Source organism: Chanodichthys erythropterus, chromosome 23 (assembly GCF_024489055.1).
Source record: "Chanodichthys erythropterus isolate Z2021 chromosome 23, ASM2448905v1, whole genome shotgun sequence".
Lineage (NCBI taxonomy): Eukaryota > Metazoa > Chordata > Actinopteri > Cypriniformes > Xenocyprididae > Chanodichthys > Chanodichthys erythropterus.
Window position 1 is genome coordinate 398,732 of NC_090243.1, and position 23,310 is coordinate 422,041.

Here is a 23,310-nt window from a genome sequence, read left to right on the forward strand (position 1 = left end):
CTCATTGAAGAGGAATAAAGATTAGTACAATGCTTATTTGGATAAAAAAGGTATCAAAATGACTCATTACACACAATTGTATAAAGGCACCCCACACAGGATTGAAACCCACGACCTCGGGGTCCAATGTCCATTTCTCATCTCATTGCACCACTGTGCAGGTGAATGTTAGCACACCTGCCGAAGTTCATTAGTTCATGTGAAAATGAACTCAAAATGAAGAATTTTTAAAAAACTGCACTGAATGTTATATTTAATTACTACTTTAGACCATTCTGGGCTCTTCAGGTAACTGGCTTTACACATTGAGCTACTTGACGATGAACATTCAACAGGCTGTGGAAGAGACTTTTACTGTAACAAAGAATTCACAAAAAAAGCATTACTTAGCATGCTAACCCATATTAACATGCTAAGCTAACTTAATGCTAAAGAAGCTCATGGTTAACTTGATAACTGAAGAGCCACATTAAAGAGAATGACAACTGGTTAGCATGCTAAGCAATTAGCATGCTAAGCTAACTAGCATAAGACAATAAACACAAGCAAGGTCACATTTAGAGACGAATATCTCGGGAATGGTAGTGAATATCAAAAATCCGTTCAGTCATTTCTGTGCAGCTCGGTCCAAAGATCATCTGTGCTGATTTTGGACAAAATTGAAAATTTGTAGGAGGAGTAGCAAAAAAACTGTTTTTCATTAACTTCAATATGGCAGACAGGTACATTTAAGGAAAATTACAAATGATACACTGTCGGAATCGGCATAAGCCAGGGAATAAAATGACATAAAGCACACATATTTTGGAAAGTGTTTTCAAAAGTTATAAGCATTTTTGCAATAATCATTACATCTGTGGAACAGTAGGTGGCGCTGTGCTGAAACTTCTCAGGTACCTTCAGGAACTTATAAATGTCATACGTACCAATTTTTGTGAAGATATGTCAAATTGTTTAAAAGATATTGCAATTTATGAAAAAACTCAAAATGGCGGACACGTGATTCACATAGACAGTAAAAGAAATGGACACAGCGACCCCATTGGAACTCAATTGAGACAAGTGAAGCCCATTTTTAGCGATTTTTAGCACTTCCGTTTCTGACGCGCAGATTCAAACTAAGCTTGATGACGTCAGCAACCTGTCTGACAGATGTAAATCTTCTAGTAGCTGTGCGTGCAAACTGCCATCGTTAATCTTGCAGGACGGCGAGCTTGAGCGGGGAGTTCTTTGGCGTGAGTTAGCAGGAGTAAGTATTCTGATTAATTAGTTTGTATAATATTTTAAAATGTAACGCCAGTACGCCATATTAAGTTAATGCATAATATTGCCTGCGAGCTTCTCCTCCTGTCTGTACGGTAATTTCTCTACTGTGCGACAGAGAGTCGAGTGGTTATGACGCAATCGTTAGCCTATTTTTACAAAAACTGTTTCTACGGGGCCATAATGTAACATAGAAGGTAATGGAGCCCTTTATACATTGTCGTGTATGTTTAAAAATAAATAATGGACAAATGGAGTCTTTACACGCCTCAGATGTAAAGTTATTCGCTGTCAAAGTCACGCCAAAATGAATGGGAGTCAATGAAATGCTAACGCAAGTGAAGTTTCTGCTACAAGATGGCGGCACGCGGCCGACTTCAACTTCCGGTCTACTTCCTTGGGCACTGGTGATTCATCCAATATTGACAGAATCAGTATCGTCGGATTCGGCATGATCCAAGGAATCCATAGACACCAAGATCTTGATTTTCTGACAAACTGTTCAAAAGTTATTGGCCAAAATAGCCATTTTTCATATCTCATGACCTGTAGGTGGCGTTGTTCCCCAGTTTGGCATAGACCCTCAGACCATGGTCCTGATGAAGCGTACCAATTTTTGTTTCGATTGCTCAAAGTTTGGCCGAGATACAGCCTCTATACTAATTTCGGGTCGACCTCATTAACTTAGTGACATCATAACTTTTGAACAAAGATGAATAAAAAAAATCTGTTCAGTCATTTCTGTGCGGCTCAGTCCAAATATCATCTGGTCAAAGCTTTGACAAAATTGGACAGAATTTGAAGGAGGAGTAGCGAAAAAAACAGAATACTGTACTTTTCAAAATGGCCGCTACTGTAATGGGCGGAGACTTAATGTAAGATGTTGAGTATGTAGTAAATTACATTTTTCTAGAGCAAATGGTTCAAAAGTTATAACCTTTAGAATAGTGAATTTTTGAACTGGTGGTGGCGCTATAGAGTTGGTTCTAGAGACTCCAAATTTGGTCCAATCACTATTCATGAGCATCTCTACAATTGTGCCAAATTTCATCATTTTCTCATGTTCCGTTGATAGGGCTGCCATAGAATTAAATCTTAATTTTTAGTAGTTTAGCTATTTTTAAAGCTTATTTTGTCTTATTTTAAGTCATCTTGTGACCTTCTTAAAAGTTTGCTGAGGCCCCCTTGTGGGCCTCGGCCATCTTGAGAACCACTGAACTGTTTTACCTAGCTTAACCAGCTTATGTCAGTAATAATAGGCCAGATCAGTTAACTGCATGACTGGTTAACTACATAAATATCTTATTTTCACCTTATTGACCAGTATAAGGTGTTTTTGGAACTTTCATTTTGATTTTGATTGTTTACCTATCATAGTTACAGAGCTCAAGCTGTTTAAACTTGCTTAACTAGACAATGTGAGTAATGTCCCAGTACTGCCAATCTAACATCATAATAATAAGTCTGTGAAAACCTAGACCAGCTGGTGATAATCTTAAATGACTTTTTTTTTTTTTTTTTGGGATTTTATTAACCAGTAAAGTTGGCAAATTTTATACTGGTTTTGACAGTTTACATGTTTATACAAGTCAAGCTGTTCTGCCTACATTATTTGTCTTACCAATAGCTTATGTAAGAAATAAACCAACATTGCCAATCTAAAACAAGTCCATAAAAACCTAGAAAACTTATGCTGGATTAGCTGGTGACAATCTTAAATTGCTAATGTAAACCATCTTTTTGTATTCCTTGTTCTACCTAAGTTAACCAGCTAATATCATAAACAGACCAGAACTGCTGATTTAAAATACACACACACACATATATATATATATATATATATATATATATATATATATATATATATATATATATATATATATATATATATATATATATATATATATATATATATATATATATATATATGTGTGTGTGTGTGTGTGTGTATAGTATTCATGCTCACGTACTTATGGATTCATGTGTGTATGGGTGTGTAAGCTTGTGCATGTGTCTATTCACATTGTGTTTGTTGTGCTCCACACATTCACAATCATTCAAAGGCTTAAATCACAGTTCTAAACAGAATGCCAACAATGTGTAAAGATGTTCCAAATGTGGGAATACTCACACAGAGACACACACACACACACACACACACACACACACACACACACACACACTGATTTAAATGTGAATGACAGACCCTGTAATCACTGTATGTGTCAAAGTAGAAAGAGAGCGAGAGAGTCAGAGAGAGAGAGCGTAATTTTGTTTTGTTTGCATGCTTTCTGTTAAAAAAGTACAGAACAACTGAAAGAAAAAATATGAGTCACAAAGTCATTGTGTCACTCCATACAACAAAAGACCACCATTCCCTGCGCACCCCTCTGTTCCCCTCCCCCTTTCTCTTCTCCCTCTGTTTCTCCCTTCTTTCTTGTTTGTGACATCCGCCAATGAAAAGACAACAAAAGTCATTTCTTAATCTGTAGGTGCCAGTCATTGTGCGTGAGTGGAGGGCCTGTCTGCGTTCGATCTGCTTTCTAACGAAAGCTTTTCAAAAACAACTAGTGCAATTCCATTCAGTGTTGACACACTATTCAACCAAATTAAACATGATTCAATATCACAGTGATGCTGCCAAGCAGTGGGTAAAGTGGAGTCGAACTTGTATTTACAGTGCATGCAAATACATTGCAATGCATGCAATGCAGGAAATGTAATCATTGTTTATTATGAATAAATTACATATAATTAAAAAATGTTCATGATTCTTAGGGCCCTATTTTAACGATCTAAACGCAAAGTGTGAAGCGCATGGCGCTGGTGCACTCAGGGCGTGTCCAAATCCACTTTTGCTATTTTAACGACGGAAAAACGGTCCGTGCGCCGGGGCGCATTTTTGAAATGGGTTGTCCCTATTCTCTTAATGAGTAATGGGCGTAACGTTCAATAAACCAATCAGAGTGTCATCTCCCATTCCCTTTAAGAGCGAGATGCACTCGCGCCATGGCGGATTGCTATTTACATGCCGGAATTTGTTGGCGGAAAAGCTGAACGCTTTTCAAGCGAAGAAACTGATCTGCTCGTGCGCGAAGTTAAAGCGCGCGAGCAGATCATCTACGGGACAAGCAGGATATAACATTATATATATTATATAATTATATATTATATAACATATAACATTATAAAATACACTGACTTATTAAACACACCGATTCAACTGAGGAGTTCAACGAGTGATGTTTTGCTGAAATTACCTGTTAAGTGGCCAGTCAATCTTTCAGTCGTCTGCGTTGGATGCAGGCTTTCAAATAGCTCCGCGCCATCAGTCAGTTAATATGTGTGTGTATTGGCAAGATTGTTCAATTAATTAGCCAGTTTCGTTCATCATTATAAGTAGTAATAGGCTGAATTGAAAATAGGTATCCTAATTCTAATACACACAATGACTATTCATCATTACATTTTTATATTTATGTAGCCTACACAATAATATTCTTTTACACTGTAATCCTTTTGTTTTTAATATTTGGCATATTTGTGTGATGCGTATCCCTGTGTGTAATAAGCAAAGTCAACACGCACTGTGGACGCGCCCAGAGGTGCAGTTTCTACCATCGCGCTCTAACAAAAAAATATTGCGTCACTGACTTTAGACTTTAGACCAGGTTTGAGTTGGTCTATGGCGCAGTCTATTTTCAGCTCCTTAAAATAGCAATGCGCCGGCAATGCGCCTGAACACACCTCTTTTTTAGACCAGCACGCCCATGAGCGCACTAACTGGCGCAAATGCATTTACTAATTTAAGGACGTGGCGCTGAACGGGAAAACGCGAACGGCGCCGGACGCAAACTAGCAAACACACTTGCGCTGCGCCTTGCATCGCATTGCGCCGGGTGTATTATAGGGCCCTTAGTCTTTAAAGCTTTCTGTGTGGTTAGTTCACATACATACACACACACACACACACACACACACACACACACACACACACACACACACACACACACACACACACACATATATATATATATATATATATATATATATATATATATGTATATGTGGACCACAAGAATCTGGGAAATGTTTTTGAATGTCAATAGTTATATAGTTATATTCAACTGACAACTGACATTCAACTGACACCATAAAATATCTGGCTGACAATTAATTTCTTCGGTAAAAGCTTTTTAGAAATAAAAAATACAATACAATACAATTAAAATAAAATAAAATAGAATGCATTTTTTTGTCTTGTGCCATTTGTGTTACTATTAGGTTTTAATACATAACTTATGTTCTTTCTCTTTTTTTCTCTCTCTGTCTATCTTCCTCAGGTTCTCGATTTCCCAGTCCTAGGTTCACAAATCGGCCCAGCAGAAAACGACCCCTTCCCAGCTCTCCTTCCCTGTCTGACCCCAGTTTTGACCTGCAGGCCATGATTCGCACCTCTCCCAACTCTCTAGTCACTATCCTTAATAATTCCCGCTCCAGCTCATCCACCAGTGGATCCTACGGACACCTCTCAGCTGGCACTATTAGGTATGTACAACAGTGAATTACAGTTTTTTATGATTACTTAAGCACAGTTTTAAAAACAAGGCTCATTTTGTCAAAACACTGCACACAATTCACAGATTCACACACACAAGTAGCAGAACACCTCAGTTCTTTTGCATAATGAAACACTTAATTCAAAACATTACATTAATTTAACAAAACTCAACTTTGACACTGTATGGAACACACATGGTTCATACATTCTGATTCTGTTTGATTCATGTACACACTGCTATGCTCAATCTTAAACACTTGTAACATTTATACTTTTCTAATGAAATAGTCTGGGTTTGATTTTTCAGAGATATTTTATTCAGAGAGTAAAGTACATGAATATATTGAAAAAAAAAAAACAAAAAAAAAACAAAAAAAAAAACACACAAGACCAGTACTGTACCAAAAAAAAAAAAAAAAATCATGCCTTCATGCCTTTCCAAAGGTTGCAATTTGCACTGAAAATCAGAACATATTCTAAATACAATATAGTACACAAACGAAAACTTTTGTGGAGACAAAAAAAGCATGATTTACAGTTTTTTTGGATTGCTTACAGTTTTTGCCCGTTGCTTGAACACATTTTACAAAACTTTGCTCATTGTGCCAAAACTCTACACACAAGTAAACGTGACACAACACTGGGAAATATACCATTCACATCTCTGTCAAATTGAAACTCTACTATCAAAACCTAAACTCTGCTATCAAAACCTAACATTCCTTTGTCAAAATGTCACTCTGATGACAAAAAGACACACACTTGCATCATATGAATACACTTTCGGATCAGCAGCAACACACTACTCTACTTTATATAAAACACTGCCGTCTTTAATTTTCTCTGTTTTTATTCAGTTCATCAGTTAGCATTCTGTGAGGCTCAATGCAACACTTTCAGTTTTTGTTCTGTTTTTTTTTTTTTCCAACAACGTTTTTCACAACAACCAAAAATGAAAGTACTGAAAGGTTACAAATGACATCAGCTCAATTCTGCACATCACAGTACTATACTTTACAGTACAGTATAGTAAATGCAGTAACGCAAAAATAATAAAAAAAAATAAAACAAAATACACTACTGTAAATACAGAAAAACAGGCAAATTGTGCGTGGGTGGGATTATAGATCCTGCCGTCTGTTTGGGTCTGGCCACATGATCCACCACCATTGCTCTAATGTCATATGAAATATTGTTCAGTGCATAGCCTCTTTGACCTACTCCTCTCTCTTTGTCTTCCTCTTCCTCTTCCTCTTCCTCTGCCTCCACCTCTTGCTCTCCATGCTTGCAAAGTTCTTAAAATGGCTTAACTGAGGCCTTTTTGTAGCTGGCTGATTGGTGATTTTGTAAGTAAGTGTTTTGAGCTGTGTATTTGAGTTGTTGCAATTACCCAATGTGTTTTGTATTTTGGATACATGTGTTTTCCAAATGGCGCCCTGAGATTTCATTTTTGAACGAAGTGTCTTATGTATGAAATAGAGTGTAGTATGCAGGACCAAGTGTGTTGCATAAAGGAGTAAGTGTGTTGCAGAATTGCAACTAGAGTGCAAAGCAGCGCTTTTGTTTAAGGTATGGGTACATGTGTTTGAGGTATGGTAACAAAAGCTTCAAGTTGTGTTACTTTAGTCAAAGCATGGGTCTATAGTGTTCAAGCCACGGGCAAAAACTGTAAGCACGGTTTTCAAAACAGGGCCTGTGTTTTCAAAACACTACACACAATTAGCACAACCACACACCCAATTAGCAAAACACTACAGATCCTTTGCATAATTAAATACTCTTGTAAAAACTATACACTTCTGTTTAAAAAACAAATTTTGTTACCATATGAAACACACACGTTTCACATTACTATACTCTGTTTGCATGAGTTACACTCTGCTGTGATAAACCTAAAACACTTTTAGCACTTCTACTTCCCTATGATTAGAGTAGGCTACCATCAACAAAGTACAAATATAATGTAAACTCACCAAACAAGACCAATGTTGCAGACAGAAGAAACTCATTTATTTGTCAACACGCCCAAAATGTTGACATGGAGATTCATAATACTGTAACAAAATGTCACTTTACGTATTGTACTGTAAGTTTACTGTAAAAAAAAAAAAAAAAAAAAAAAAAAAAAAAACTAGACATTATCTCTTCGCCTAGCTGGATCTGGCCAGGGAATTTAATCAACATTGCAAGCAATGTTGTCATTAGCAAGACACCTTGGAAAGAAACGTCTTGAATGACGAATCCATCCTTGCATTGCTGCTACCTCCATCTGGTCACAGGCCTCCTCCATGGCTTGGATGAGGGGTACCTCAGCCTGGAGCCTGCCATGCCGAGAAAAACTCTTCTATAGGGTTGAGGAATGGAGAGTAGGAAGATATAGGACGGTGAAATGTGGATGTTGCTGAAACCAGTTCTGAACCAGAGCAGAGCGGTGGAAAGACACATTGTCCCAGACAACAATGTATTGCATATGATCAATTTGATTTGCTGCTGTTATGTTGTGCAATTGGTCCAAGAATGTAAGTATGAGTGCTGTGTTGTAAGGGCCCATATGGGCATGGCGGTGGAGGACCCCATTCTGTGTAATGGCTGCACAGAGTGTTATATTACCCCCATGTTGCCCAGGGACATTGACTATTGCCCTGTGGCCAATAATATTTCTTCCCCTCCTTTGTGTTCTCGTCAGGTTGAACCCAGCCTCATCTACGTAAATGAACTCATGCTGGATCTCCTCTCCATCCATTCGTAAAACTCTCTGAAAAACAGTGTCAGGCAAAATTGTGTACAGTAAAAGATTATGAGACAGTATGCAAGATCACACTGCTAAAGTGAATACATACCTCGGCATAATCATACCGCAGTCGTTTCACCCTTTCGGAATTGCGCTCGAAAGGCACTCGATACATTTGCTTCATTTGAATATGTTTTTTTTTTAGGATGCGTGCCAGTGTTGATGTTGAGACCTGATGGATATCGTTGAAAGTGGCGTGGTTATTGACAATGTTAGCTTGGAGCTGATTGAGTGTTATAGCATTGTTGGCCAAAACTAGGGATGTCCCGATCTCACGTGATTTTAGACTCGATCGGAATCGGACGTTACCTCCCGATCAGGACTCGGATATATATGTATTAGGGGTGCAACGGTTCTCAGTAAAAAAATCAAACCGTACGGTTCTCCACTTACGGTTTGGTACGCACTTGCACCGCGGCCCATCTCGAATGACGACGCATCTATTGGTCAATATGGTTTGTTTAAAATAGCAACGTGGAAAACATACAGACAGAGTTCAAATAATGTATGTTTCAGTCGATGGATGCGCAAAACGTTACAACAACTGTAATCAGAAAGCGTGGACAAAACAGTCACTCTTTGTAAACTGTTAACTGCGAGTGCCGTCTGCTCTAATGTCCAGTCATTTATGCCGTCATCACCCGGGTGTTGATACAGGTGAGACTATCGGTAGATACTCAAAATCAAATGACTCGGACTCAGACTCGAGGGCAAAAAAACGTGATCGGGACATCCCTAGCCAAAACCATGTTTACTATCTCCCTCTCTTGCTGTTCTGTGAACATAGGAGGCCTTCCCCCTTGTCGTTCCTGACCCGCAATCCTATGTAGAAAAAAAAAACAGTATACAATAGTACAGTAATTTCACAGGAAAAGGTAACAGAAGTGCTGATAATGCATAGAATACAGTACTGTGAGCAGTTACTGAAACCGTGCAGATGTTTTTGATATGATGATATTTTTACAATACCTATTTTCCAATCGAAATGTTCTTATCACACTTGCCACTGTGTATCGGCTTAGATTTGGCTGTACTCGCAGTTCTGCCTCCCTCAGCGTCAGGCCGTGGTTGACAACGTGGTCAACCAGTGTTGCGCGGATCTCATTTGTCAGATTCAGTCCTCTTTGAGCACTTTCTTTTCTTCCTCTTCCTCTACCTCTACCTCCAGCATGGCCTCCTTCTCTTCCTGTTGTGATTCCTCCTCTGTTGATTCCTCTTCCTCCCCTTCCTCCTCCTCCCCTTCCTCCCCTTCCTACTCTTCCTCCTCCTCCCCTTCCTCCCCTTCCTCCTCTTCCTCCTCCTCCCCTTCCTCCTCCTCCTTGTCCTCCTCCTCGTTCTCCTCGTTCCCCTCCTCGTCTTACTCTTTCTCTGACTCTTTTTATTGTGCTTAAGGCCGATAAACACCTGATTGGTGTGTCTACAATTACAGTTTTTTACGATTGCTTAAGCACAATTTTGAAAACAGGGCCGGTTTGTCAAAACACTACACACAATTAACACAACCCTACACCAAAGTAGCACAACACTTCAGATCATTTGCAAAATGAAACACTTCATTCAAAACTTTACATTAATTTAACAAAACCCAACTTTGACACTGTATGGAACACACATGGTTCATACATTCTGATTCTGTTTGATTCATTTACACACTGCTGTGCCCAATCTTAAACACTTGTAACTTTTATACTTTTCTAATTATATAGGCTGGGTTTGATTTTTTCAGAGATATTGTTAGAGTAAAGTACATGAATATATATATATATATATATATATATATATATATATATATATATATATATATATATATATATATATATATAACACAAGATCAGTACTGCACATTGATGAAAATATTTATTTCTCACCACATTGTAAAACCATTCAATACATCAATGCCTTTCCAAAGGTTATATTTTGCACTGAAAATTAGAACATATTCTAAATGTAATATATTACACGAACAAAAATATTTGTGGAGACAAAACACCAAAGCATCATCTCTTGGCCTAGCTGGATCTGGCCATAGCGCTTCATCCACATCTCAGGCGATGTCCTTTCACGCAAGACAGCAAGGGAAGAATCTTCTTGAAAGGTGAATCCATCCTTGCACAGATCCTGCATCAGTTCAGTCAGGCCTTCTCCATGGCTTGAATGAGGCACATCCTGACAGAGGGCTGGAGATTGTAAACCTTCCATGCCAAAAAATAAACAACAAACAAACAAATAAACAAAAAACTCCTCAATGGGTTTAAGGAAGGGACTGTATGGTGGGATGTATTGGAGTGAAAACTGTGGACGCTTATGAAACGTCTTGGGTTACGAGTGTAACCCTTGTTCCCTGAGTAAGGGAACGAGACGCTACGTCAGTGACGTGATGGGAATCCTCTACATTTTTGTGTTCGTGAAGCACTATTGTATCCAACCAATGAGAGAACGTGACATCAGAGGCGGGCGACGTCGCGGACCGGTACCTATAAAGCAAGCGCTCCAGGCATGCTGGAGGTACGGCAACGTGACGTAGCGTCTCGTTCCCTTACTCAGGGAACAAGGGTTACACTCGTAACCCAAGACGTTCCCTTTCGTGGGAACTATCGATGCTACGTCAGTGACGTGATGGGAACGCTGTCCCCACTACCCCGTGCCTCCGAGTGCCTGGCTGCTATCTTGTAACACCAAAGCACCCGGAGTACTACTCACATTAAGATTATAAAATCTGATGAAGGTGTGCTGGGATGACCATCCAGCAGCGCCACAAATATCCGCCAAGGAAACTCCTGACATGTGAGCTCTTGAAGCAGCCATACCTCTTGTTGAGTGTGCCCTAACATCCAAGGGGCACGGACGCCCCAGGGCTTTATACGTCAATGAGATGGCCTCAACCACCCATTTACTCATCCTCTGCTTAGACGCTCGACTCGGGGACCCATAACATACAAATAGTTGGTCTGATTTTCTCCACAGGGCAGCTCTGTGAACATAAGCGTCCAATGCCCTCAAAGGACACAGCAGATTAAGTTTTTCCTGATCCGGATTAGTGAACGGAGGGGGATAAAAAGCCTCCAAAACGATAGGACCTGGGACCCTAGTGGGGACCTTACGAATGTAACCAGGCCTTGTATGTAGAAAGGCCTTAACCATTCCTGGTGCAAACTCTAAACATGATGGTGAAACCGAAAGAGCTTGAAGGTCACCTATCCTTTTCAAGGATGAGATGGCCAGTAAAAACACAGTCTTCAATGTGAGCATTTTATCTGACACATCTTCCAAAGGTTCAAAGGGCGCCTCAGCCAACCCTTGTAACACAATGGCTAAGTCTCAGGTCAGAGATTTTGGGCGTACTGCAGGCCTCAGCCTCAGTGCGCCACGAAGGAAGCGAACAACTAAGGGGTCTCGACCTACCGAGACACCACCCATAGGAACATGATAGGCTGAAATAGCAGCCACATACACTTTTAATGTGGAGTGAGTTAAGCCTTCTGAAAGCTTTTCTTGGAGGAATTGAAGCACATAGCTGACAGATGAGTGGACTGGGTCCACCCTATGATGACTACACCATGTAGCGAAAACCTTCCACTTATACATATAAAGCTTCCTTGTAGATGGAGCTCTGGACTGAAGGATGGTCTCCACAACCTCGGTTGGGAGACCAGATTCTATGAGCCTTGCCCCCTCAGGGGCCAGGCCCACAGTTTCCACATTTCTGGACGGGGATGTAAAATTATGCCGCCCGCTTGGGACAGGAGATCCTGTCTGACTGGAAGCTCCAGAGGAGAGCCGTGAAGAAGTGATACTAGGTCCGCAAACCATATTCTTGTTGGCCAGAAAGGAGCCACCAATATCAGGTCTACCCCTTCCTGACGAGTTTTGTCCAGAACTCCCGGGAGCAGAGAGACTGGGGGAAAAGCATACAGACATCGCCCCAACCCCAGAGGAGCTGGGTGCCTCAGAGAGTACCACAGAGGGCATTGAGTTGACTCCTCTGTGGCAAAGAGATCGACTTCCGCTCGACCGAATGTTTTCCATATGAGCTCCACTACCTCTGAGTGAAGCTTCCATTCCCCCGGACTCGCGCTCTGCCTCGACAGAGCGTCCGCCCCCATATTCAAATACCCCGGAATATACGCCGCCTTTAGCGAGAGTAATTTCCCCTGGGTCCACAGGAGGATGTGACTGACCAGTTTGCATAGTGGCCGAGACCGCAGTCCCCCTTGGTGATTTATGTAGGAGACCACCGTAGTGTTGTCTGTCTGAACCAACACATGGTGGCCCCTCAGGTCGGGGAGGAAGTGCTTCAGAGCCTGAAACACTACTAGCATCTCCAGCCGATTTATGTGCCAGGAGAGCTGGTGTACCTCCCAGTGACCTTGAGCTGAGCGACCACTCATGATCGCTCCCCAGCCCGTGAGGGACGCATCTGTCGTAAGCATTACGCGACGACATGAAGTTCCCAACACGGGTCCCTGGGACAGGAACCAAGGCTTTTTCCACATGACCAGAGCACGAAGGCACCGCCGCGTGACTTTGATCATGCAAAAAGGATTTCCCCTCGGAGAAAACCCCTTGGTCCTGAGCCACCACTGTAAGGGTCTCATGTGCAGAAGGCCAAAAGTAACAACGTTGGACTCAGCTGCCATCAGACCCAACAGTCTCTGAAACTGTTTTACAGTGAGTGACCGGCCTAACTTCACCCCATTCACGGAATGGAAGTCACACGAGCGGGAGTCAATTGCGCCCGCATCGTGATGGAATCCCAGATTACCCCAAGATAGTTGGCAACCTGACTCGGAACCAGCACACTTTTCTTGGCGTTGAGCCTCAGCCCAAGCTTCTTCATGTGCGACAACACATCTCGATGTTGAGCTGCCAGACATTCTGTTTGAGCTAAAATCAACCAATCGTCGATATAGTTCAGCACGCGGATGCCCTGGAGTCTCAGCGGAGCCAAGGCTGCATCCACGCATTTCGTGAACGTGCGGGGTGATAGTGATAGGCCGAAGGGAAGAACGTTGTATTGGTATGCTTCGCCCCCGAAAGCAAACCTGAGGAACTTCCTGTGAGATGGATGGATGGAAATATGAAAATATGCGTCCTTCAGATCTATCGCCACAAACCAGTCCTCGGATCTGATCTGTGGAATAATCTGTTTGAGTGTAAGCATCTTGAACTTCAACTTCTTTACAGATCGATTTAGTATACGAAGATCTATGATCGGACGCAACCCCCCATCCTTCTTTGGAACAATGAAGTAGCGGCTGTAAAAGCCCGACATTTTGCTGGGAGAGGGAACCCGTTCTAATAGCCGCTTTTTGCAAAAGCGTCGTAACCTCTTGTTCCATTACCAGAGACTGCTCTGGAGCTACCACTGTGTGAATCACTCCACTGAACCTGGGCGGACGAGAACCGAACTGAATTCTGTAACCCTGTTCTACCATGAGCAGCACCCATTTCGAAATATTCGGAAGAAGTTTCCATTCCCCCAAAAATTCTACTAAGGGAACCAGCCTCTCGAGACTGGTCTCTGGTGTTTTTTGAGCACTTGGCTCGTTTATCTGACGCGGCGCACCGGCAGATAAGCGAATCACGTGCTGGCCGACCCTCCTCGGAGGATCGTCAGGGACTGCTGCGCCCTGTCGCACACTGGGTGGCAGGGTTGGCAGAAGAGTCCCTTGAGGGCACCGATGGGGAACGATAGAAATTAATCACCGAACCCCTTCGGAGGGGGCTGCCCTCAGAAACCCTGGCCCATGAGCGTCAGGATTTCTTTTGGGAAGCCTTCTGGGAAATAATGACGGTCCTCAGATCCGCCCTACCCCCGGAAGGCTTTGACTGTGCAGCACGCTCCGGTCCCCAAGCTTTCCGCGGGGGAGCACGGGCGGCCACAGTAGCCTTTTGCTGGGACCTGTGTCCCGAGGAGCCGGCTATCGGCTGAGGCTGCCCCCACGTAGCAGCCTCAGGGGGATGAGATTTTTGGGGGAGGAACCTCTGGAACGCCGCTTTCTGCTTTTTCACCTCCTCGAACCTGTCGACGACAGTATTAACTGCGTCGCCGAACAGGCCCTCGGAGGAAAGCGGCGCATCCATAAGGATGTGTTTATCCTTCTCCTTAATATCAGCGAGGTTGAGCCACAGATGTCTCTCCGTGGCCACCAGGGCTGCCATAGAGCAGCCTACTGACTTGGCCGTCTCCTTGGTGGCACGGAGAGCTAAATCTGTGGCCTTCCTCTACTCCTGAATGGTTTCGAAGGTTACCTCCCCACTTTCGTCAATCTCCCCCAGCAGATCAGCTTGGTATGCCTGCAGTATTGACATAGTGTGCAGACATGCCGCAGCCTGACCCGCTGCCGAATAAGCCTTGCCCACCAGATTCGATGTTTGCTTTAAAGGTCTGGTGGGCAACGTCAGGGATTTCAGGGACGATGCAGACTCGGGCGAGAGATAGCTCGCAAGCGTCTCTTCAACCCGAGGCATCGCCCCATAACCGTGTTGCTTCAGCCCAGTAATATTGCTGTACATTGATGTCTGTGGGCTGAAGACACGGTACTGCACAGGTCTATTCCACGACCTCGACACCTCGGTGTGGAGGTCGGGAAAGAACGGCAGTCCCCGACGCTGGGGTAGTGACCTAACTGGGAGGAAGCGTTCATCCAACTTGCTTTTAACTTCAGGAACGCTTTCCTCCTCGGGCCAGCTTATATTTAGTTTCTCTACTGCCCGGGTCACTACCTCCATAAGCTCCTCATGGGCTGGAGAGGAGGATGACGGTCCCTCATCACCACCCTCGACACCTTCAACATCAACCTCCTCGGAGGAAGATATATTCAGTGCCGGTGCCTCCCTTTGCGGGGAAGAAACCGCAGCGCGTGCTTCCACCACCAAAGGAGAGACACTAGATCTAGCAGGTAAGGGAAGCGATAAGGCAAAGCCCGTCTCTCCCCCCTCTGCTAGATCCATTTGTGAACCCCACGAGTGCAGCCTTCGCTGTGCCTCGGCAGCAGCGGGACCAGACCCGCGGGGAACACTCGCCGTGGCGCCCTCCTCAAAGAGCGCCCGGCGTGAGCGCAGCGCCCTGAGAGTGAGCCGCTCACAGTGCACACAGACAGCCCCCTCAAGAGCTGCCTGTGCGTGCTCAACTCCCAGGCATTTCACACACATCTCGTGTGTATCTCCCTCCACGATGAATCGCGGGCAAGGAGGTGCACACTTAGTGAAACGCTGGCTTTTCTCCGTCATTTTCTTTATATATATATATATATATATAGTCTTTTATGTGTCTTATTTCACTTGTTAGAAACTCTTGTCCTCAGACGAAGAGAACACTTTCTGGCGAAATGGTAGACAACAGTAAATAAGACAGACAAGATACAAATAGCGCTTACTGAAGACAACAGAAGGTAGCGTTCTTTGTTTCTGGGCATGCTTTATAGGTTCCGGTCCGCGACGTCGCCCGCCTCTGACGTCACGTTCTCTCATTGGTTGGATACAATAGTGCTTCACGAACACAAAAATGCAGAGGATTCCCATCACGTCACTGACGTAGCGTCGATAGTTCCCACCAAAGGGAACCAGTTTTGGACCAGAGCAGATAGGTGGAAATATACATTGTCCCATATGACAGTGTATCTCATCTGCTCTGCATCCATTTGGTCTTCTGCTGTGATGATTTTGTGTAGTCTGTCTACAAACCCGATTCCAAAAAAGTTGGGACACTGTGCAAATTGTGAATAAAAAAGGAATGCAATAATTTACAAATCTCATAAACTTATATTTTATTCACAATAGAATATAAATAACATACCAAATGTTGAAAGTGTGACATTTTGAAATTCAAGCCAAATATTGGCTCATTTTGGATTTCGTGAGAGCTACACATTCCAAAAAAGTTGGGACAGGTAGCAATAAGAGGCCAGAAAAGTGTGTACATATAAGGAACAGCTGGAGGACCAATTTGCAACTTATTAGGTCAATTGGCAACATGATTAGGTATAAAAAGAGCTTCTCAGAGTGGCAGTGTCTCTCAGAAGTCAAGAAGGGCAGAGGATCACCAATTCCCCCAATTCTGTCAGGACCACTATCGTCAAATATGATAGATAATGCATAGAGTTTGTATTGGCGGTATGGTTCTGTTCTGGGCAAGAACTCCCTGTGCATCCATGCAGCCTAGCATGGATAAGAGCAGGGAGAGCAGCAATAAACCCCCAAAACAAACCATATGCTGATATCCCCCAACACAAACTGAGTGCGAAAATATTTTTTTATATATATATATTTTTTTTATATATAAATAAATGGGGGAAGCTTACACCCGTAGCGGCAGCAAATCTGATACAACAAGCACGTTGTAGCGCATTTAGTTAGCGTTAGCAGCAATCTAGTCGGGGAAGCATACACCCATTGCCTAATATAAAATTATTATTATTTTATTTTTATTTATTTATTTATTTTTTACTTCTCTCTCCTATTGGGGGAAGCTTACAGCCCTAGTGGCAGCAATCTGTTACAACAAGCATGTTGTAAATCACAGACTAGTATTAAACTAGTGGTAGTCAGGTTGGGGAAGCATACACCCGCAGCAATAGCTCTGAGTTAGATGCAGCGTGCAGCTAAGAAATGAAATGCAATGCTTCCTCATGTTGGAAATCTCAGAAGCATAGACCAGGAGACTTTGGGATCTCTTGAAGCAGAAGTTACTCTTTATTGAGAAACACGCTGTGCGTCGCTGTGGTCATCCAAAGTCTAACTAAGGCAGTGACTTGGTAGTTCATATACATTCAAGGGGGAGGGATACATAGAGTAGAGGTGTGGACAATCTAAACAAAGGATGCAAATGCAGTAAGGAATCAGATCATTCCCTACATTTCCCAGCCATGATCTAATCAGCATAAATGTGTCATTCAAATGCATAGGTGCTAATCCAATCAGTCTGACAGTATCGCCCATACCTTTACATTATCATAGAGACAAAGACACTGCTGTATCTTAAGCTTGTCCTGCCAAATGGTCAGGATGTAAGATCTGCAGATCTTAAACAGATTCTTAAATTTGTAATCCCACACTCATCATGAGCACGATTTCTGCTCCAGTCGGGCCGATTCCTTTGGCTACGAAAGAGAAGACTCCCATGATATCACACTCCTTACAGGACCATCAAGTTCGACATTGTTAGGGTTGAATAAGAAACCTCTGTATTTAAAGAAAAGCATGTTACAATACTCTGATAAGTTTTCAAGCCACAGACATTTGTTCACTTATCACGAAATGTTGCGATATGATCGGATATCATTAAGAGCATAAGTCTAAGACAACAGGTTAAGATAACATGTACTTGAATAAGCTTACCACAGTAGTGCTTATAGTATGCAGCAATGACATTAGAGCTTCGGTAACAATCAATATTTTAGATAGCCTTAAGATCAGCTTGTTCTAAATAGCAACTAGACCTTTAAGAACGAGCATTTCCAGTGGCACTATAGCTTTAAGAAAAACGATGTTTACTATGTGCTGCACCACAAAAAGAAAAGCCGTTTGCACCATGAATCTTTGTTTTCTGTCTCTACTGCAAAGCTGCTTGAATCTGCGATGTATAGCGCTAAACACGGCGATCCGACCAGCGTGTATGTTGCTATACAAACGAAAGCGCCCCGACCAGCATGTGTGGCAATCAAGCCGGTTGCCAATGACAACAGATTGTAACGCACATCGCCAAAAACGATCGCAAAAGCTTTGCAAAAACATTTTTACTGAGAAGGACTAGAAGCCTAAGCAAGAGTGATAGCTTTAACAACATCATGAGTTAGCTTTAAAACAATGAGCATTAAAAGGAACTTAGCTTAGCTTCGTGGAAACATTCAGAGATGAAGGAGAGTGAAATAGCCGGCTGTAACGTGGATGTTTGATCTTGTCTTGAAACGGTTCTTCATGCGGGGAGTGCAGATCATCTGAACTGCCAGTCCATGTCTAATTGCAGCGATGCGAGAAGCAATGCTAACCTTAACTCAGTCATTTCCAATCAATTGTGCAATTCCAGATTGCACAATTCCTAGTGAGATGATGCTGTTTGCCTGTCAAATTTGCCATTTAATTTGCTCCTGAGAAATGCAATAGCTGCTGATAATACTGAGGAGCTTATATATAGATGCCATAATAGGTGTCGTATTCCTATAGGTAGAGGCAAGTCACCTGGGAGTCAGCTGATGCAAGCTTGACTGACGTGACCTGCCAGAACTGACGCTAACGCTAGATTGCTGTGGCAAAAATAGTGGAGCAATATCAGAAAGGAGTTTCTCAGAGAAAAATTGCAAAGAGTTTGAAGTTATCATCATCTACAGTGCATAATATCATCCAAAGATTCAGAGAATCTGAAATCTCTGTGCGTAAGGGTCAAGGCTAGAAAACCATACTGGATGCCTGTGATCTTCGGGCCCTTAGATGGCACTGCATCACATACAGGAATGCTACTGTAATGGAAATCACAACATGGGCTCAGGAATACTTCCAGAAAACATTGTCGGTGAACACAATCCACCGTGCCAGCTAAAACTCTACAGGTCAAAAAAGAAGCCATGATCTAAACATGATCCAGAAGCGCAGACGTTTTCTCTGGGCCAAGGCTCATTTAAAATGGACTGTGGCAAAGTGGAAAACTGTGGTCAGACGACTCAAAATTTGAAGTTCTTTTTGGAAAACTGGGACGCCATGACATCCGGACTAAAGAGGACAAGGACAATCCAAGTTGTTATCAGCGCTCAGTTCAGAAGCCTGCATCTCTGATGGTATGGGGTTGCATGAATGCGTGTGGCATGGGCAGCTTACATATCTGGAAAGGCACTATCAATGCTGAAAGGTATATCCAAGTTCTAGAACAACATATGCTCCCATCCAGACGTCGTCTCTTTCAGGGAAGACCTTGCATTTTCCAACATGACAATGCCAGACCACATACTGCATCAATTACAACATCATGGCTGCGTAAAAGAAGGATCCGGGTACTGAAATGGCCAGACTGCAGTCCAGATCTTTCACCCATAGAAAACATTTGCCGCATCATAAAGAGGAAGATGCAACAAAGAAGACCTAAGACAGTTGAGTAACTAGAAGCCTGTATTAGACAAGAATGGGACAACATACCTATTCATAAACTTGAACAACTTCAAGTTGCACCAGTCTCCTCAGTCCCCAGATGTTTGGAGACTGTTATAAAAAGAAGAGGGGATGCCACACAGTGGTAAACATGGCCTTGTCCCAACTTTTTTGAGATGTGTTGATGTCATGAAATTTAAAATCAAATTATTTTTCCCTTAAAATGATAAATTTTCTGTTTATTCACAATTGTACAGTGTCCCAACTTGTTTGGAATCGGGTTTGTATAATGTGAATATGTGGGCCGTGTTGTAAGGGCCTAAGTTGGCATGCTGGTGGAGGACCCCATTCTGTGTGACTGTAACATATATTGTGGTGTTACCACCACGCTGGCCCAGGCCATTCAAAATAGCTCTGTGGCCAATGATGTTTTTCCCTCTTCTTCTTACTGCAACATTGCCTTCCATTTAGTTAAAGACACATAAACTCACATATTTCCATTTTTATAGTACTTGCACCTGATTTGTTGAGTTTACAGTTAAGCACCTAAGTGTCTGCAGACCTGACTGCCATATTTGATCAATTGGATTATAGGGGTGGTATTTTGGAAAGCAGTGTCTTGAAATGGCAAATAAGTTACATTATGTTAGATTTCTGTGTCTGATGTAGATAAGTGTGTTTAGTGTTTTGCAAAACAATGTGTGTAGTGTTGTTGCAAAAAGTGTGAGGCTGAGAATGTGCTTATAGTTGTGCAGATCTGGGCTGAGGTTTTGCTCCTTGAGTGTAAGGTTTCAGTAACTGTGTTATTTTTAATTTTAGTGTGTAAGCAATTGTAAAAAACTGTAATAATAGTGTTTTGCAAAAATTGTATCTTTTTTTCAGACTGGCCATAAAGCTGGATTTTGCTTTATTTTTGTTTAAAAATATTTATTATTATTATTTTTATTATTATTTTATATTATTTCATATGTTAGTGGAATTGTTTAGTTTTTCCATCAGGACAGATTATTGTGTCACTCACATCCTTCTGAGATGAGCCAGTCTTCATATCTCACTTGACAGGTTTTAAAAGGATAGTTTACCCAAAATTCTTCATTTATTCACCTTCACGTCATTCCAAACTTGGACCCTGTACCAAGTGTGAAAATAAAGAGAGTGGTGTGTATTGGAACAGACAAGAGGCAAGAGAATGCTAGAGAGATTTTGAGAAAGAGATAGACAGGAAAAGGGACCTGTGCTGAAAGTGGACACTCCAGCACATCCTCAGCAGTGGAGTGATGAATGAACACTGGATGGCGAAATAAACGAGGGAACATAGAGAGCGCTATTAGGAGGAAGCGTGTGAACATATTCCTCCCCTCCTCCCGCACACTCGTCTGTCTGATATGCATCACCTGATTAATGTTCTCTCCATCAGCTGAGGAGAGCTTTATCCTAACACTGCCGCCACGCAATCGCTCATGCTGGAAAGGAGGAGAGGAAGGGGGAATGACAAATGAAAGGGTCATGAAGAGGGGGACAAGGAAAGGAAGTAAAGTCTGGACTGAGGACAGTAACACAAGCTTTAATGGGAAGGAGAGAGAATCTGTTATGGATGAAGTGAATAGAACTCACCTACTCACTATGTCTTAGTTGAAATTCAATAGTGGTTCAAACTGAGGGCTGTTCTTAAGTGTTCACTGACCGTCCTGCATTCTAACATGTTTAATCTGTTTCAACAGCTAAATAATTCATGTTTTTAAAAATGATCTCACTTATATGGTGCTCAATTAGTTTGGTCAGTTCATAGCAGGAGTTCAGACAGACTTTAAGTGGATAATGAAGCTTTTGTCACATCAGTGAGACTGTTATTGATGTGGGGGCTAATCAATATTCAGATACTGATCAACCAAATGCCACTTTAAGCTGTGATATCTAAATTTGTTCCAGTCACAAGACACTCCTATATTGCAGTTTACTGGGTACTCTCTGCAAAAATAGTAAGCCTAATTTTTTATGTTTAAAGATCCAGTGTGTAATATTTAGGAGGATCTATTGACAGAAATACAATATAATATAAATAACTATGTTTTCAGTGGTGTATAAAGACCTTACATAATGAACCATTATTACCATTATTACCTTAGAATGAGCCATTTCTATCTAGATACACTGTGGGTCCCCTTACATGTTAAGTTGCCATTTTGCACCGACATGTTTCTGCTCTACAGAGCATGTTTCGTAACCATGTTGTTGTTCTTCTTCGTTGGTGTTTTTAGAGGCAGCTTGCATTGTCACTATATTAAATACGCACAAAGTAGAAGAAATAGTAGTCATCTGGTTTATTAGAAGCAGAGACCATTCTTTGTTAGAAGTAAAAGAAACCTCATTGCTTGATTGGATACTCTTTGTCTTAAACGACGACATCTCTGTCCTGTGTTGGCCAACATAGCTTTGCTATGCACTTTGAAAGGGTAGCGGTAGACTGAGCCATTTGGTTGCAATTCGCAACCCCACCGCCACTAAAATTTGTAAACACACTACTTGCACTACTACAAAATAGTACAGATATACACTACCATTCAAATATTTTGTCATATATATATATATATAATGTTTTTGAAAGGAGTTTCATATGCTCACCAAGGCTGCACTAATTTGATAAAAAATACACTAAAACAGTAATATTGTGAAAAGTTACTAATAATAATTAAAATGATTATTTTAAATAACAAAAAGTATTTTATTTTAAAATAACAGCTATGACTCAAGTCTTCCGTGTGACCTTCAGAAATTATTCTAATATTTGGTGCTCAAGAAACACTTCTTATTTTTATCAATGTTGAAAACGTTCTGCTGATTAATATTTATTTGGAAACTGTGATAATGTTTGTTCAGGATTATATGATGAATAGACAGTTCAAAAGCATGTATTTGAAATAGAATTCTTTTGTAACATTATAAATGTCTTTACTGTCATTTTTGATCAATTGAATGCATTTTTTTTTATTTATTATTAATTATTAAAGCCTATCCTGTATTGTTTAAAACATTATCAACATTATGTAATGAGTACTACAACAGATGTTAGACAGGAGATTGTTGCAGATTTTGCAGCATTTCAGAATATAAGAAGTTCTTACATTTGAACACATTCAGTTCTTGTAACTTCTCTATCAAACTGAACGATGGATCTACCATAGAGAGCAGTGTGAGAAACAGCTAGCATCCCTGGCGATGTGTCACTCAGTTTGACATCTGCCATCCAGCACTATTAGGAAGCGACTTTACCTGGTTTGGGTGGGGGTCTCAGAGAGAGAAAATATGACAGAAATGTTCCTCTTTCCCACACTGAGAGTGATTAATCAGTGATTTGTTTTTGCAAGCTAATCAGTCATATCTTGTGTGTACATGAATGGACAGACATGGCAGGCAAGGGTCCAGGCCCAATGAGTGATGAGACAGCTGCATCAGCTACGCAGCGTCCAGCTACATTGATTTCCTCTCTGCCTTTAATAAGACCAGTAGATGTATGAGCTCGCATGGAGCCGCCAGCATGTCCCACGATGAATGGAACCCCCTATGAATGTCTGTTATTGAGCACCAGGGATTTATCATTAAAGAGACTGTGGCATCT

At 41.7% G+C, this 23,310-nt stretch overlaps 1 protein-coding gene across 1 annotated transcript in view; it reads left to right on the forward strand.

The window, feature by feature from the left end:
* The window catches only part of gli3 (GLI family zinc finger 3), a 215,250-nt gene that overhangs the window by 160,232 nt on the left and 31,708 nt on the right, over nt 1–23,310 (forward strand). Inside the window, exon 7 of the mRNA XM_067377454.1 lies at nt 5,607–5,811. Within this exon, the coding sequence (XP_067233555.1) occupies nt 5,607–5,811 (205 nt within the window). The remainder of the gene's footprint in view (nt 1–5,606; nt 5,812–23,310) is intronic.